This window comes from Rana temporaria, chromosome 12 (genome assembly GCF_905171775.1).
Source record: "Rana temporaria chromosome 12, aRanTem1.1, whole genome shotgun sequence".
NCBI classification, from domain to species: Eukaryota; Metazoa; Chordata; class Amphibia; order Anura; family Ranidae; genus Rana; species Rana temporaria.
In genome coordinates, this window is record NC_053500.1 from 85603820 (window position 1) to 85622679 (window position 18860).

Consider the following 18860-nt stretch of genomic DNA (forward strand, 5'->3'; position numbering starts at 1 on the left):
AACATGTAATACAGCAAAGCCGAACAGCACCGCCAGGGGGCGGGGCCCTCTGGTCATAACCTCTCACTCTGCAGTCAGCAGCTCAGTTTTTTTTCTGCCTAACATAGGAGAAGTACCTGGCTCCCTGGTGGGCCCATTGGTCCTAGGTGAACTTTTAGTTTAATTTAGTTTTTTATCCTGATCCTACTATCAACTGCCAGCTGGGTAGTAAAAGGCTGGTTTATATAGATTCCTTGTAGTCTCCCCAGTCCGGCCATCGAGCGTGAGCAGACCTTTAGCTGCGTGCGGGGGTCGGCCACGACATTACTCCAGGGGTGGACGGTGAGCTAATGCTCCGGGGCTCACTTATGACTGGGCTACTGCAGTTCGTGTCACGGTGGGCCATGGCTGACAGCTTACCCCATACTAGTACGGTGGTGGGTCTGTCAGGAACGGGGGGGGGGGTCCAGCAGTCCTCACAGGGACGGGTCAGTAGGTTCCTCCTGCTTGGCAGGATGGAGCAACTAGGCATTCCTGGGGTGGTCGTTTAGGGGGTCTCTCGCCCTCATTTCCTCTTCCCCTCCTTCCCATGCGTTGCTTGGCCTGCTGATTTCCAGGGTCCCTGGGGGGGCTCCGGGTACTGTACTGGGGGCTGTGTGTGGGGTCCGCTGCCTGTGTGGGGTGGTCTGCCATTAAGGGGGGCCTCAGCTCGAAAGGCTTGGCATTGCGGCCTTCTTATACCTCAGATTCGCTCCGGCGCCATTTTCTTGGAGCTCACGTTTTTTTTTCCATGAGGCGGGCAGTGGCCATTTTATTGGACATCAAGGACGCATAATTGCATATTCCCATATATTCCAAGGACCAGAAATTTCTGTGTTCTGTCAACACAGGGTCGATGGACACAGGAGGAATCCCATCTACCGATCAATGTGTTGAAACTTCGGGACGATCAAACTATGCCTCTCCACTTGGTCTCTGAGGCTTCAGGGACATCCAGTCAGAAACCAGTCGGACAACGCCACGGCGGTGGCGTATGTCAACCACCAATGAGGAACAAGAAGCTCGGCTGCAGCATTGAAGGTCGCTCACATCTTTCGGTAGGCAGAACGGAGCGTACCGGCCCTGTCGGCTATATACATTCCGGGTGTAGGAAACTGACAAGCAGACTACCTGACTACCTAAGTCGCCAGATGTTGGACCAAGGAGAATGGTCACTACACCCGGATGTGTTTCAGCTACTTTGCCAGAGATGGGGCACGCCTTCTCTACTCAATCAGAAGGTATTGAGGTTTGTGGTCAGGTCAAAAGATCCCTGGGCGGATGCCTTGGTAGGTCCGTGGGGTCAGTATCGGCTAATATATGCCTTTGCCCCCGCTGAAGCTTCATTTCTCGTCTGCTTTGCAGGGTAGGGACCCGAGGGGACCCCGGTTGATTCTAATTGCTCCAGATTGGCCTCTGCACCTTTGGTATGCTGACCTTGTTGTAAGCCTGGTGGGCGGATGTCCCTTGGCGACTGCCAATTGCGGGAGGACCTTCTGTCGCAAGAGTCCTATCTTCATTCTGCTTTACAGTCGCTGGCTTTAACAGCATGGCTGTTGAAAGTCAGGGGTACTGAGGGAACCGGGGGTCTGTCTGACTCTGTAATTTCCACCATGCTGAGGGACAGGGAAGTCTTCTTCTAGGAAGATCTACCATCGCATGTGGAAGGCCTACATCTCCATGTGTGAGGAGATAGAGTGGCGCCCACAGGCTTATTCGGTTTTTCCAGAATCCTGCTGTTTTTTACAGCGTGGGGTGGATCAAAGTCTTGCTCTAAGCACCATAAAGGGACAGATTTCAGCCTTGGCTGTTTTCTTTAAACGTCCCTTGGCGGCTCATCCACTGGTAAGAACGTTTGTGCAAGGGGTTCGACATGTGGCCCCTCCAGTTCGGCCACCCCTACCCCCTTGGGATTTGAATCTGGTGCTCTCGGCACTTCAGAAACCTACCTTTGAGAACATCGGAGAGATTTCCTCTTTTGACACTCTCTCAGAAGGTGGCCTTTTCTGGTGGCCATTACATCAGTCAGGAGGGTTTCTGAATTGGCGACCTTGTCTTGCAAGTCCCCCTACTTGATCCTCCACAAGGATAAGGCGGTGCTATGCCCGCAGCCTTCTTTCTTCCAAAGTTGTTTCGGCCTTCCATCTTAATGAGGACATAGTGCTTTCATCCCCTGTGTCCTCGGCCGTCACAATCCAAAAGAGGTTGCTCTAAATTGCAAAATGAAGGGGAATAGCTATGATTAAGCACTAGTTTTAGTGTGAGTTTGTACCTGGTTTGCTGTGGCATGTATCTTGTGATTTTACTTTTACAATTAAAGAAACAAATATTTTTTGGAGTGCGGCTGTCCTAGTATTTCCCTTCATTTTGCATTATTATATGCATTGCAGCACCCGTGGCTTTGTATCTGTGAGGAGGTTCCTTGATTACATCTTCTGTCTAGAGCGGTGATTCTTTTTCTCAGGTTGCTCTACATTCCTTGGATGTTGTCTGAGCCCTGCGAGTATGTCTCTCTGCTGCGGCTCCGTTTCGGAGGTCAGACTCACTGTTTGTATCGGTGACTGCGTCCAAAGAAGGGTCTGGCGGTCTCGTCGGCCACCATTTATCAGTGGATCAGACAGATCGTGATTCAGGCCTATGCCCTACAGGGGCGGGGCGCCTCACTTTCCTGTCACTGCGCATTCAACTAGAGCGATAGTAGTGCATTTTCTGTTGATTTTACAAATAAAGACAACTTGAGTTTTTTTGGAGTGCGGCTGTCCATCCTTTCGAAATTTCTACCAACTAGAGCGATAGGTGCTTCCTGGGGCCTTCCGACATCAAGCGTCTGTCTCACAGATGTGTAAGGCGGCGACCTGGTCGTTCCGTTCACACCTTCACAAAATTTTACAAGGTTGATGTACATGCATCTGCAGATGCTTGCTTCGGCTGCAAAGTTTAAGGTTGCAAAACTCCTCCGTTGAGGAGCTCTGTTTGTTTTTGGGTAGAAGTTGATTTTCTTGCTGTGCCCACCCCTTTGTTTTTTGACACTGCTTGGGGACTTCCCTACTGTGAAGATTATTTGAAGCTGTGTCCGTCCATGAACGAAAGGAAAACAGGATTTTTGTACTCACCGTAAAATCCTTTTCTCTGAAGTTCATGGACTGACACAGCACCCACCCCTCCTTTTTAAGTTTGTACTGCTTTTAGAATGAACTGAGCTGCTGACTGCAGAGTGAGGGTTATGACCAGAGGGCTGTTCGGCTTTGCTGAATTACATGTTTTTTAACCATTTAACATGTCTGCCTAGTCCTCTCCTGATAGATGGAACATAACTCTACTGTCAAGATTATTTGGAGCTGTGTCCATCCATGAACTTCAGAGAAAGGGGTTTTTACGGTGAGTACAAAAATCCAATTTTTTTCTTTTTTCAATTTTCAAAAACTTTGACAAAAAAGAGAGATCTGCAAAATACACACCATACCTCTCAGCAAATTAGCTTGGGGTATTCTACTTTCCCAAATGGGGTAATTTGGGGGGGAGGTTGTGCCACCTGGGCATTCCTTGGCCTCCGAAACTGTGATAGGCAGTGAGGAGTGAAATCAAAAATTTACACCCTTGAGAAAGCCCTAAAGGCGGTGCTTGGTTTTCGGGGTCCGTACGCGGCTAGGTTCCCCAAAAAGGCTCACATGTGGTATCCCCGTATTTGGGAGAAGCAAACAGAATGTATTTTGGGGTGTAATTTCACATATACCCATGGCATGTTTTAGAAATATATCATTTAGTGACAACTTTCTGTAAAAGAAAAAAAAATCAGAAACTTCCATGGGACTCAATATGCCTCTCAGCAAATAGCTTGCAGCATATTCTTTCCAAAATGGGGGTCATTTGGGGGGGGGTTTGTGCTATCTTGACATTTCATGGCCTCCGTAACTGTGATAGGTAGTGAGGAAGTGAAACCACCATTTTACGCCCTTAGAAAGCCTGAAGGCGGTGATTGGTTTTTGGGGTCCTGTACGCGGCTAGGCTCCCAAAAAGTCTCACACATGTGGTATCCCTGTAGCTCAGAGATGCAGCAGAATGTATTTTGGTGGTGCAATTCCACATACAGTTGCCACAAAAAGTATGTGAACCCTTTTGGAATGATATGAATTTCTGCACAAATTGGTCATAAAATGTGATCTGATCATAATCTAAGTCACAACAATAGACAATCACAGTCTGCTTAAACTAATAACACACAAAAGAATGAAATGTTACCATGTTTTTATTGAACACACCATGTAAACATTCACAATGCAGGTGGAAAAAGTATGTGAACCCTTGGATTAATGACTGGTTGAACCTCCTTTGGGCAGCAATAACTTCAACCAAACGTTTCCTGTAGTTGCAGATCAGACGTGCACAATGGTCTGGAGTAATTCTTGACCATTCCTCTTTACAGAACTGTTTAGCAAATATTCTTGGGATGTCTGGTGTGAATCGCTTCCTTGAGGTCATGCCACAGCATCTCAATCGGGTTGAGGTCAGGACCTCTGACTGGACCACTCCAGATGGCGTATTTTTTTCTGTTTAAGCCATTCTGTTTATTTACTTCTATGCTTTGAGTCGTTGTCCTGTTGCAACACCCATCTTCAGTGAGCTTCAGCTGGTGGACAGATGGCCTTAAGTTCTCCTGCAAAATGTCTTGATGAACCTGGGAATTCATTTTTTCCTTCGAGGGATAGCAATCCGTCCAGGCCCTGACACAGCAAAGCAGCCCCAAACCATGATGCCCCCACCACCATACTTCACAGTTGGGATGGAGGTTTTGATGTTGGTGTGCTGTGCCTCTTTTTCTCCCACATAGTGTTTCTGTGTTTCTTCCAAACAACTCAACTTTGGTTTCATCTGTCCACAGATATTTTGCAGTACTGCTGTGGAACATCCAGGTGCTCTTGTGCAAACTGTAAATGTTGCAGCAATGGTTTTTTTGGACAGCAGTGGCTTTCTTCTGTGGTGTTCCTCCATGAAATCCATCATTGTTTAGTGTTTTATGTATCGTAGATTCGCTACAGGGATGTCGGCATATGCCAGAGACTTTTGTAAGTCTTAGCTGGACAACTCTAGGATTCTTCTTCACTCATTGAGCAGCCTGCGCTGTGCTCTTGCAGTCATCATTACAGGACAAACACTCCTAGGGAGGAGTAGCAGCAGTGCTGAACCTTTCTCCATTTATAGACAATTTGTCTTACCCTGGACTGATGAACAGCAAGGCCTTTGGAGGTACTTTTTTAAACCCTTTCCGCTTTATGCAAGTCAACAATTCTTAATCGTAGGTCTTCTGATAGCTTTTTTGTGTGAGGCATCATTCAATACATCATACATTTTTAGAAGTCTTTCAAAAGCCTTTACAGGACACCACTTTAGATTTACAGAGGATGTCTACTGCTAAAATTACTGCCCTCTATCTGACCTTTGCGGTGATACCTCACATGCATGGTGCAATTACTGTTTACATATGATGCCAGACCGATGCTTGCTTTCGCCTTTGCGCAAGAGCAGGGGGGGACAGGGGTGCTTCTTGATAGCAATAGGTAGTGACAGGTACAATGGCCCTGTAATCTCCAGCAAAATCCAAGTCATGAAATGCTCGTAGCTTCCGGGTCTTATGGCCATAGAGATGATTGGAGCCGTTCTGGTCGCTGATCAGCTTTATGGTCAGCTGGTGTAACCACCGGCTGCATTCTCAGGTTCCCTGTTGGGACAGGAGAGCCATAGAAAACCATGAAAGACAGTGGAAAGGGGGACATTCCCTCCCACTGCTTGTAAAAGCAGTCTAGAGGCCAATTAGCTGCTAGGATTGCATTTACATGAAAGCCGACCGCTGGCGCTGAAAAGAATGATACCAAGATGATACTTAAACCCGCAGGCATCATTCTGGTATAACCACTCAAATTCCAGCAACATACCAGTACGTTGTTGGGCATATATTGTAATCTTTTTTTTTTTTTTTTAATGCAGCCTGTGGGCTGAACGAAAAAAATATACACCATTAGAATACCACCCTTGCACCATGCACCATATTATATATGCGAAGCATGGGGGCATCTGCCCTTTAAAAGTTAGGAGCAAATTGCTCCTCCACACCCTGCTGCCCCCATGCTTCGGCATATATGCTCTTTTTTTTTTTTTAACTGTGGTGGTGAAATCCCCTCCTACAGCGTTGGAGTCACGGCTTTATGTATCGTGGGAGGCAAACGCTGTTGCTGTCAAGATGAATAAATCCGCGCTGCAACTGAATGGTATACCTGCTAAGCAAATCATGGTTAAAGAAAACGAAAGTAACATTATAGTATAAACAGTAAGACATGCCATACCTTGCAAAGCAAATACAAAAAAAAAATTGTAAAATATAAAAAAAAAATTTAACGCAATCTGTGCCTAAAATATAATATATATGCCGAAGCATGGGGCATCTGCCCCCAAAAGTTAGGAGCAAATCGTTCCTCCACCCCTGCTGGCCCCCATGCTTCGGCATATATTCTCTTTTTTTTTAACTGTGGTGGTAAAAATCACCTCCTACAGCGCAGGAGTCACGTCTTTATGTATCGTGGGAGCAAACACTGTTGCTGTCAAGATGAAAAAAATCCATGATGCAGCTGAATGGCGTACCTGAAAACAAAAAAAACGGGTTAACAATTAAAACACAGTAAACCATAAAGTATAAAAAATGACATACCTGAAAAGCAAGCATGATAAAACATAATAACAATAAAACATTGCAGAATAGAATATAGTAAAAAAAAAATAGCAGAACAATAGAGAGAGCGAGAACAATAAAATTACGATTTTTTTTTTTTGCACTTATTTTTGTAACTGTAACAGTTTGGTTCCAGTTTTGGGTCTCTCAAAATGCGATGGCATCTTGAGAGACCCTGTGAAAGTGTGTCCTAGTCTGTGAAATGCTGTACCCTACGCTAAAACTGCACTAGTGTATGGTAGCGTTCAAAACATTCACCAATACAAAGACCAAGATTGTCAGGACAGGAGGGACAATAATAGCGGGTGTGAAACCTATATTCGCACTACAGACACAACATTTTCTTTGGGGGGCTCGTTGGGTAGGGGTACTAGGGAGGATATACAGAAAATGCCTCTCATGCAGTCAGCTTACTGCATGTGGTTGGTGATGGTGAGGTGAAGCACCGTCTGGAAACCGAGGGGCTCTGACGATCTCTTCCTGGAATATAAGGAAGGATCCAGTCCGCCCTGAAGCTCTGTATTAGCACATAAGCGTTCAGCAAAGCCAATTGAAATAAGTATACAGACACTTTTTTGTACCAGTGTCTGGCCTTACGGGCAACTAGGTACGGCGCCAACAACTGGTCGTTGAGGTCCACCTCTCCCATATTTTGGTTATATTTGTGGCCACAGAGGGGTTTCTCCACAACACCAGTCACAGTGGGAATTTGGACTGTTGTGTCTGCGTGAAGGGAGGACAGAACGAAAACATTCTTATTATCCCTCCACTTCACAGAGAGCAAATTATTACACTTGAAGCAGGCTCTCTCCCCCAGCCTAAGATGGGAATCTACATGCCTCTGGGGGTAAGCCCCGGCGATTAGGTCGCACGGTGCCACATGTGCCAATTTGATGATCAAACAAGTGTCTAAAAAGTGGCACACTCGTGTAATAATTAATTGTCCACATACAAATGGTACACCTTTCGAATAAGGGTGACAACCAAGTCCCACACAATCTTGCCAGCGCTCCCTATGTAATCTGGGCAGTTCTCCGGCTCTACGTGACTATCTCTTCTCTCGTAAACCATAAAACTGCATGTATTGCCTTTTGCCCTGTCACAGAGCTTATACATCTTGACCCCATTTCTGGCTTGCTAGAAAAATACTATTGAAAGACAAGCGGACAGAAAAATTTAATCAGGGAATCATCAACGCAGACAACTTGATGGGGAGTAAACAAGCTGAAAAAACGTTCGTTGAAGTGGTTTACGAGGGGCCAAATTTTGTAGAGGCGATCGTATCCAGGGTCTCCACAAAGGGACAAAATGGTTTATTGTCGTTTGAATGCATTCACCGTTAAGATCTGCTTGTATCGTGCCTGGTCATGTGACAGAGAGAGGAAGCATATTGTAAACTGAGTCAATGGACCAATATGACTGCAACTTACTCATTATAACTATTTGCCCATCTTGAGGGATAGGCCCAGAAAGTCTCTTAAATTCAGAAACCGTAATTGGTTTTCCATTTATCAGGCAAAGGGAGGACTGGGGATTAGGTGGCGATGAATGGACCAGCGTACAAATTAGTTTGGTCCACAATAGATCTATAGAGATCATCCGGTGAAAAACAGCGAATAAAAATCAAGTGCTGTAAAATCAGGGTTGGCCAGGTGAGGGGGAAGTACGGGTGTTGCAGAAGTGTGGCTCCCAATTAAATTGGCAAATTCTGCAGTAGGACAATATGGGCACGACGGGCCTGTCTTTGTCATATTGGTGGCACGGGGCAATACTTGTGCTTGCCACCCTCGCCAGCTTGAACTGCACTTAGGGACTTCGCCACGTCACCACGTTGATACTGCAGTGCTGGATGTACGACCAGGGTTTACGTAGCCGCTGGTGCTTGCCAGTTCAACCAGAAGGATGAGCACCACTATACTTCTCTGCTTCATATGAGAGCCCTGCAATTCTGCATCTCAACAACACAGCAGAAGAAGAATGGGGGTCAAGTATGCCTGACCTTGGCAGGGACCACAACTCCGTTGTCAGTGCTATTTGTCATGGAGCTATGTCGTCTACAGGATCGTATACTGAGCCTGAATCTGACAGATGAGTGACTTCCTTTCACTATCTGTCATGCTCAGAAACATGTAGGGCCTCTTCCCTACTGTACCTTCCATTTGCCATTTGGGCTCTAAATTTACTAGTACAGTAATAAGATTCACAGAAAAAAAGCAACTAGGCTGTCAGCAACTGTACCAAAAAAAAAAACGGTTAGCGATCGCAGGGATCAGGCCTGACTCTGCAAACGCTGCAGTAATCTGTTTAGTGTTTTGTAAGTGACAGTGATCGATCGATGGGTTTCACTCACCTCACTCTGTACAGTGTCAGTCTGCAAGACAAGCACACTTCCTCTGCAAAGGCCACCGACTGCACTTTTAGGGGAAAAATGCAGGTGCTAGCAGGTATCTGGGCTGATCCCGCTTACACTGCGTTTTTGGGGACCCTAAACTGCTGGGGACGCTAGTATAGATCAGATATTGATCCGTTCAGATACTATACCACTAAGGGAGGTTATGCTGCGTGCGTGAGTGTCAGCGCTACTGGCACTAATCTGACGCTGCCTGGGGGTGACGCAGACCCTAAAACCTAACTGATATCACCCGCCGGCGATCAGGGGGTTAAACATTTATTGGGTAATAAACGGCGAGTGCCCTGATGCTATAAAAGGCAAACTAACTAACCAGCGTCACTCTTAACACTTATATGGTGATCACTGGTAACGGGGGAAGGGTAACTAGGGGGCAATCATTGGGTTAAAACCTTTATTAGTAGTATATGGGGGGTACCTGATGCTATAAAAACTTGACAGTGCACCTAAATAACTAACAGGCTAACTAGTGTCACCCGTGACACTAATACAGCGATAAAATAAAGAATCGCTTAGTGACACTGGCGACGGGGTGAAAGGGTTACCCGTGGGGGGCGATCAAGGGTTAAACCTTTATTAGGGGGTACCCTACACCTAAAGGGGGGGCCTATCACTAACTGCCCTAACACTTTTACAGTCACAAATGACACCAAGATGCAGGATCAGTAAAAAAAATTAACACTGCAATCGGTTAACACTGTGTCTGGGGGTGCAGGGGGTGATCAGGGGGTGACTGGGTGGGATTTGTGTGCCTACGTGTACTGGTGTCAGTGGTCTGCTGATGCAACTCTCGTTGGATGTCTTCTCTCCTCGGCGCTGGACAAAAAGACAAGACTTCCTCTGCTTCTGTTTACAGTGAGAGGCAGGGACGTACAGGTACGCCCACCTGCCTGTCGACGTATATCGTTGTGGCGGCGGTCCGTTCAAGTGGTTAAAATCTTTGGCCCGGATTCAGATAGAATTATCTATCTATGGGGCGGGCGTAACGTATCGCAGATACGGTACACTGCCGTAACTTAGGGCGCAAGTTCCGTATGCAGAAACAACTTGCGCCCTTAGTTACGGCGGCGTAACGTATGTGTGTCGGCGTAAGCCCACCAATTCAAATGTGGATGATGTGGGCGTGTTTTATGTATATTAACTGTGACCGCCCCCGCGTATTTGACGTTTTTTACGAACGGCGCATGTGCCGTTCTTGAAAAAATCCCAGTGCGCATGCTCGAAATTACGCCGCAAGTCGTCATTGCTTTAGACGTGAAAGTAATTTACGTACAGCCCTATTCGCGAACGACTGATGCAAACGGCGTAACATTTTCAAAACTCGACGCGGGAACGACGTCCATACTTAACATTAGCTACGCCTCATATAGCAGGGGTAACTTTACGCCGAAAAAAGCCTAACATAAACGACGTAAAAAAATGCGCCGGCCGGACGTACGTTTCTACCTAATTAGCATATTCATCGCGGAACTATAACGTAAGCCGCCACCTAGCGGCCAGCGTAAATATTGCAGCCTAATATACGAAGACACTTACGCCGGTCGGGATCTTAGGGCATGGCCGTCACTAGGGTTGGTGTCACCTGGTGCGGTAAAATATGGTGTCACATCCCCCCCCCCCCCCCCCCCCCCTCAATAACATTTTTTCAAATATTTTTTACCCTACTGTTTGCTCTCTGTTCTCCTTTCTTCCCCTTTTCTCTCTCTCCCTATCCATCTTTCTTGTTCGTTCTATCCCTTCTTCTTTCTCTCCATTTTTCTTTGTCCCCTCCCCCCACCTCTCTTTCTCCAGAACCGGAATTCACATCTCAGGAGCCTATAGGCCAGGGGCGTACCTAGAGCATTTGGCACCCGGGGCGCATCCAATATCTGGCACCCCCCACGTTAAAATGTAAAAACACCCCACTGTGCCCCCTGCATACCTCTGTATCCTTCAATATCTTTTTGTTACTACTGTGTACCCCTCTCCACAACTGCACCTCTGGACCCCTTTACATTACACAGCACCCTGCACCTCTGGACCTCTTTACATTACACAGCCCCCTGCATCACTGGACCCCTTTAAAATTACACAGTACCCTGCATCACTGGACCCCTTTAAAATTACACAGCACCCTGCATCACTGAACCCCTTTACATCTCACAGCCCCCTTCACCTCTGGACCCTTTTACATTACACAGCACCCTGCACCTATGGGCCCCTTTACATTACACAGCACCCTGCACCACTTTACATCACATAGCCCCCTGCACCTCTGGACCCCTTTACATTACACAGCACCCTGCATCACTGGACCCCTTTACATTACACAGCACCCTGCACCTCTGGACCCCTTTACATTACACAGCACCCTGCACCTCTGGACCCCTTTACATTACACAGCACCCTGCACCTCTGGACCCCTTACATTACACAGCACCCTGCACCTCTGGACCCCTTTACATTACACAGCACCCTGCACCTCTGGACCCCTTTACATTACACAGCACCCTGCATCACTGGACCCCTTTACATCTCATAGCACCCTGCATCTCTGGACCCGTTTACATTACACAGCACCCTGCATCACTGCACCCCTTTTACATTACACAGCCGCCTGCACCTCTGCACCCCTTCACATCACATAGCCCCCTGCACCTCTGGACCCTTTTACACTACACAGCCCTCTGCACCCCTTTAAATTACACAGCACCCTGCATCACTGGCCCCCTTTACATCTCATAGCCCCCTGCACCTCTGGACCCTTTTACATTACACAGCCCCCAGCACCACTGGACCCCTTTACATCACATAGCCCCCTGCACCTCTGGACCCCTTTATATTACACAGCACCCTGCATCACTGCACCCCTTTTACATTACACAGCCACCTGCACCTCTGGACCCCTGCATGTTACACAGACCCCCTTCAGTGCAGACACCCCCCCTCAGTGCAAATCCCCCCCCTCAGTGCAAACCCCCCTTAGTGAAAATCCCCTCAGTGCAAACACCCCCCCCCCCCCTTCAGTGAAATCCCCCCAGGTGCAAACACCCCCCCTCCCCATTCAGTACCTCAGATCATCGCAGGCAGCGCCACGGCACATGGACAGAAGGGCCCCTCCCCCTCTGAACACACAAACAGAGAGGAGGGAGCTGTGCCTGTGTGCCGACTGCCGAGCACCGCTAACAGCCTGTGGCTGTGAGAGGAGGGGATGGATGGTGCTGCTGTGTCACCCCGCAACCCCCTCTCCTCTTGTACCGAGGCGCTTGGCGCTCCGATTCCGCGGCGCTCATCGCTGCAGTCGCGGGGGGGAGACGCCGCCCCCCCCCCCCCCCCCACATGTCAGCTAAAAAAAAAAAAAATATTTAAAATCGGGATGGTGTCACCCCTCTAGCGGGTGTCACCCGGTGCGGGCCGCACCCCCCTAGCAACGCCTCTGTCTTAGGGAAATCTATGCGTAACTGATTCTCTGAATCAGTCGCATAGATACGACGGCCCGCACTCAGAGGTATCTCCTTTCTGAATCCGGGCCTTTATTTTTATTTTTTAAATCATCAATTTTTATACACCCTGGTTAATGGATTGCCTAGGTTATTTCCAATATACTTTGTGAGATTGTCAGGTACAGCTACTGGATATTAAGAGACTTTACCATTTGATTCCCCTAGACCAGGGGTAGGCAATCTCAGCCCTCCAGCTGTTTTGAAACTACAAGTCCCATGAGACATTGCAAGACCCTGATAATCGCAGGCATTACTCCTAAAGGCAGAGGCATGATGGGATTTGTAGTTTCACCACAGCTTGGGTGCCGAGGTTGCCTACCCCTGTCCTAGGCTATCTGCATTTAAGATTCTAATTGATTAACTGGTATATACCCTACTTCCAGCTCCCTTGCATATACACTATTATGCTATATATATTCTTTGATCTACTTGTTTAAACACATCCATTTTGTCAGCACAGGCAATTTTACCAATGTTATATAAATGTTAAATGCTATGTGAGCTTTGTGCCACTTATGAACAGCAGCTATCTATATCATATTCTATATCATATTGTGTCGACACATACGTTTAATACATAGTGTGGGTATTTTGATTTTATGGAATTTGCCAATGTTTTGTTAGATGTTGAACTGGACCAACAGCTATGATATTCCATTGTAGATTAGGAAGAATAATACCTGACAAAAGTGTATCATATTGTGTAAGATTGCTGTGTTTGGTGTAGATATTTCAAAATCAAAATGCTTTTTGAGCAATTTTGAGGTGTTCAGAAATTTAGTTCTTCATTAAATAGGGCAATGTATCCATTTGTTATAATTTCCATTGTTGTACATTTTACAAACTCATGCCTTTTGTTTTCTTTTTCTTGTGACATAGGTGCATGTCTATTCCCGTCACCATGAGGCTAATTCGCAGGAAAGCAGAGGACCATTCAGGCTGACACCACCAGCTTTGTCTCTTATTGCAGAGACTGTGGAAGACATGGTGAAAAAGAATCTGCCTCCAGCCAGTAGTCCAGGCTATGGCATGACCACAGGTTCAACTGCCTTAAGTGGTATTACAACTCCAACAAGCTCATATTCCTCAGGACCAATCACTGCTCTCTTTAACATGGGAATTAAAGAGCGACATGACTCAACTGGCCATGGAGAAGACTTTACCAAAGTATCTCAAAATCCCATCCTAACCAGTCTGCTTCAGATAACAGGAAATGTGGGAGGAAGTCTTGGTTCAAGTCCAACACCTCCCCATCATACTCCACCACCTGTCTCTTCACCTGCAAGTAATACAAAGAACCATCCTATGCTTATGAACTTATTAAAGGACAACCCAGCACAAGATTTCTCCACTTTGTATGGTAGTAGCCCTCTTGAAAGACAGAATTCTTCTGGGTCTCCTCGTACAGAATTAGGTCCATCGTGTACTGGAAAGCCCAAAAAAAAGAGGCTGAGGACAGGTGCAGAAAAGATGAAAAATCAGACTGAAGATGATTTCCAAAGAGAGCTTCTTGATATGGATGTGGACTCACAAAACCCAATTTTTGATGTAAGCATGACAGGTGATGCACTGGACACACCTCACATCACACCAGCACCTAGCCAATGTGGTACTCCATCGACAGTCTATCAGCAGCCTATGACTCATACCCAGCCTGGTATGCAAAGAATGGTTCGGCTCCCAAGCACAGACACCATGATTCCAGATGTCACAGATATCTTGTCAGACATAGCAGAGGAAGCTTCAAAGCATCCAGGGACCGGGGAAGATTGTCCCAACCTTGGCACCCCTGTCAGAGACTCCTCTAGCTCTGGGCACTCTCAAAGCACCCTGTTTGACACAGATGTATTCCCAGTAGATGGTTCAGGTGGTGGAGATAACCCATACGCAGATGCTGCTGATCTAATTGCAGAGGCCAACGGAAGCCCCAACAGCGACTCTTCTAATAATTTTTTTAACAGTATGGACTTTAACCCAGAGTTATTGAACAGCCAGAGCGGTTTTACAGATGACTTCAATGAAGACAGCAGCCAGAGTGATGATCATGATTTTAAGGACTTTCCTGGCCAAGGGCTAGCATCACTGAGTGTAGTTTCAGGAATCCCTGTTGATGGGAGTGAAGGCAAGTATAAGGTAGGGTTAGGCGCTGAAACAGTAGATTTCAGCATCATTGGAGGAGGCAAAGGACTAGGTGGGGTAGATATTCTTGAAGCCCCTAGTAGGAGCCAGAGCCCTTTACTTGGAGGAGAATTGCCAAAAGATAGGCCACAAAAGCAGAGAACTAGAGAGGGAAGCAATGGGGGAGCAGGTAGTATGAGTGGAATTCAGGGATCTGGGTTAGATACAAAATCTGGAAAACGCAGCAGAACACCTTCTAGTGATAGTAAAAGCAAAGATAAGCCGCCTAAACGCAAAAAAGTTGAGTCAGAAGGCAAATCGCCTTCTCACATTGCCAGTCGTCCGTTTACCCCTCCAACCAGTTCTGGGGGTTCAAAATCTCCAGGGACATCCGGAAGATCCCAGACTCCTCCTGGCATGGCCACTCCTCCCATACCCAAAATCACCATTCAGATTCCCAAAGGCACAGTGAGTGTTGGTAAACCGTCTTCCCATAGTCAGTATTCAAGCAGTGGTTCAGGAAATTCTTCTGGTAGCAAAAGTCATCATACCCACTCATTGTCATCATCCTCTTCATCCTCAGGAAAGATTAAAAACAGTAAGTCTGATGGGTCTTCTAGTATGAAAATAGGAGGTGGAGCTGGTGGAATGTACTCTGGACAGACTGGATCAGGAAGTAGCCAGTCCAAAACTGGTTCTCAGTCCATCGGAAAGCAGGGGTCTTCCCCTATTACCAAGCATGGGCTTGGAAGTGGAACTAATAGTTCTGGAAGTAGCAAGAATAAACCACAAGGAAAGCCATCTGTGTTAATGAACCCCTCACTGTCCAAGCCAAACATCTCTCCCTCGCACTCTAGGCCTTCTGGAGGTTCTGACAAGTTATCACCAATGAAACCAATGCCAAGCACTCCACCCTCTTCAAAAGCCAAATCACCAGTTGGCTCAGGCAGTTCTCATATGTCTAGTGGAAGTTCCAGTTCCGCTATGAAATCCTCAGGAGGTCTTGTATCTTCAGGATCTCTTTCACAAAAACCAAACTCATCATCTTCATCCTCTTCCTCCTCTTCTTCATCATCTTCATCCTCATCATCATCATCTTTTTCAGGTGGCTCCAGTGTATCTCAGAATCTTCATGGCAGTTCCAAAGGGAAGTCTCCTAGTAGAAATAAGAAGCCTTCACTTACTGCGGTCATAGACAAACTTAAACATGGGGTGGGGACTGGAGGTCCTGGTTCAGAAGATTCTATAGAGGGGGCTGGAGTGGGAGGCAACCCTGGGGCACCTGGCCATGGGATATCATCAAAACATGGACTTGCAGGAGGTGAATTCACAGGAAAAAGGGAGAAGAGTGAAAAAGACAAATCAAAAGTTTCAGTTTCTGGAGGATCTTCTGATCCTTCCAAGAAGGGAGATTCCAAGGGATCGGGGAGCACTGGTGTAGCTAAAATTATCATCAGCAAACATGATGGAGGATCACCTAGCATCAAGGCAAAGGTAACACTTCAGAAGCCAGGAGAAGGAAGTGGAGATAGTTTGAGGCCGCAGATCACTAAGAGTTACGGGTCACCATTGATAAGTGGGTCAACCCCAAAGCATGAGCGCTGCTCTCCAAGCCACAACAAATCACCAGCATATACCCCGCAAACCCATGACAGTGAAAGTGAATCAGGCTCCTCCTCAATTGCTGAAAAATCTTATCAAAATAGCCCCAGCTCAGATGATGGAGGAGGCGGGAGCCGTGCTCAACCAGAGTACAGTGCTGAAAAACACAAAAAACACAAGAAAGAAAAGAAGAGGCTGAAAGACAAGGATAGGGATCGAGAAAAGAAGAAGACTTACAGCTTGAAGCCAGAGAACTGGTCAAAATCACCAGTTTCTTCTGACCCAACGCTGTCCATGGGTGGAGGCCCTCTGCTGTCTTCAGATAGAGCAGCACGACCCAGTCCAACTTACCTAATGGGTGAAGATGATGATTTAATGGATGTGGCTCTGCTAGGGAACTGAACTTTGTATTATGTATCTTGAATGGGTGTGCTGGCTATGCGTGTTATTGTAAAATGTTCTTTTCCTGCCTGCAGATACCTTGCAGTGGAATTCATTACTTGCCTCATTCGGTGGGGGCTAGGATTAGTCAATTATTTTATTTTTTTTCCCCCGTTTTAAATATATGATAACTTATAAATATCATAGAGTTTAGACAATAAATACATTTAACCACTTTCCTTTTTTTTTTTTGTTATAGCTTGAGGAAACATTCACCTACACAGCACAGGGAAAATAACAAATTGACTAGAAAAAACTGACATCAACAGGGTGGAAACCCTTCAGTGTTGTCACTAATTATAAATATGATATTTAAGTGTTGCTCCAGTGGATAAAATGGGTTTTGCCATTGTATGCAGTTAGCAAATCCACTTTAAAGCCTTCAGTATTTTTAAAACAAATGCGCCAATTTATGGTGCAGATGTTAAGTGTAACATTGTGAGAATGTGTCATACGAGTGTAAATATCTGTAATGATTTTAGACTGCTGACACAGTACATGTCTAAATATAAAAGACCTTTTCTAAATGGCTGCTCGTTTCGCACCAACTAAAATTCAGCTGTGATTAAAATGCCTTATTTTTTTTTTTTAAACATCCCACTCACATATTTGTATTCCTGTTTATTTGTAATAATTATATTTTAAGGAGTTTACATTTTATGTTCTGTACATACCCTTCCTTTTCTGTGTGTAATTCTGATTTTATTCTTTTTTTTTTTTTTTTTGTCATTTTACTCAAGGACATTTTGAAAAGAGTTCAGGAAATGTTTGGTATGAAAATAAAACCTTTGGTATTAAACTTGTTACAGTGAGATCTTATTTTTAAGTTGTACAGGTCCCCGTAGTAGTTATTTTGCTGGTGATTTGATGGAAGGAATTTGAATAATGTCCTCAATTTGATTATGGTTCAGTTACAAATTGTTCTAGAAAGAGTTTTTTTTTAATTCAGGAAACTTGTACTGGTTTGTGGTTTGACTTTTTTGCAGCATTATGACTTTAAATAAGTGCAGCACAAAAAATGGTATAGCCCACAGCAACAACCATATATATGTACATTTGTATTCTCTTATCTGCTTTAGACAACTGGGTTACAAGTAATGTATTGCTCTGGGCAATACCTCCATATCACTAGTGTTTTTTCCATCTTTCTCTGTGGTTTTAAGCCATATCTTGAGAGCCAATAGAGCTTTTTGGTGGTTCTTAGATTTAGCACAAAGTTACGCTCTTTATGGTAAATATGTCAGGTGATTTGAGGGCTTTGTAAGGTACTGTAGAACCCTATAATATCCCAGGGTGATAAGTGATTGGCCCACTGATATATACATGGTGTACAAGTGCTAGCCACATTTTTAGTTAACCATATCAGTATTGAACCATGTGGAAGTATAGACATCTAACCAGTGCATTATGTTGTCATGATCTGTTGTTGGAGAGTTGGGTGAAGATATCGACCTCTTAACACATTTGACAAGGGCTACAACTTTTTCCCCACTTCACTTAAAACAAATATCTGGTACCTGGTGTTTGAGAGTGCCTAGTAAAGTTTTTTTTTTTTTATTTCTGTAGTATAATTTTATGCGATTTAAACGGATGCCAAAGGGGACCGGAACTATATATATATATATATATATATATATATATATATATATATATATATATATATATATATATATATATATATATATATATATATATATATTATGTTTTCCTACCTGCAAAATTAATTTGAGAATACTATAGTTACCATTATGATTGATATAAATATATACATTTTCACCCACTGAGACCTGCCATTATCTATTTTTTTTCTTTCAGATATATACAGTATGTGTGTGCATGTTTATGTGATATGAGAGTACAGAATGAATTGGAGGTTTTCATTTTGGGGGGAGAAATAAAGGATGGCTGAACCCATAAAACAATGAGTAGTATTGTGCAATATACAACGTCACCCATTGCCAAATATGGATGGAAGTGCGTTAATGCCTTTGGCAAAGAATAGCAGGAGTAGCTGCATTCAGTTTTGCAGCAATTATAGTACTTTGGATGTTTAAATCAATCAGTTGTT

General features: G+C 45.2%; 1 protein-coding gene across 1 annotated transcript in view; it reads left to right on the plus strand.

Moving 5' to 3' along the window:
- Positions 1 to 16983, plus strand: part of LOC120919481 (mediator of RNA polymerase II transcription subunit 1-like) — a 525430-nt gene extending 508447 nt beyond the window's left edge. The window contains 3 exon segments of the mRNA XM_040331663.1: positions 13511 to 13559; positions 13561 to 13578; positions 13580 to 16983. Of these exon segments, the coding sequence (XP_040187597.1) occupies positions 13511 to 13559; positions 13561 to 13578; positions 13580 to 16753 (3241 nt within the window). The 3' untranslated portion in view covers positions 16754 to 16983.
- Positions 16984 to 18860: the final 1877 nt, after the last annotated feature.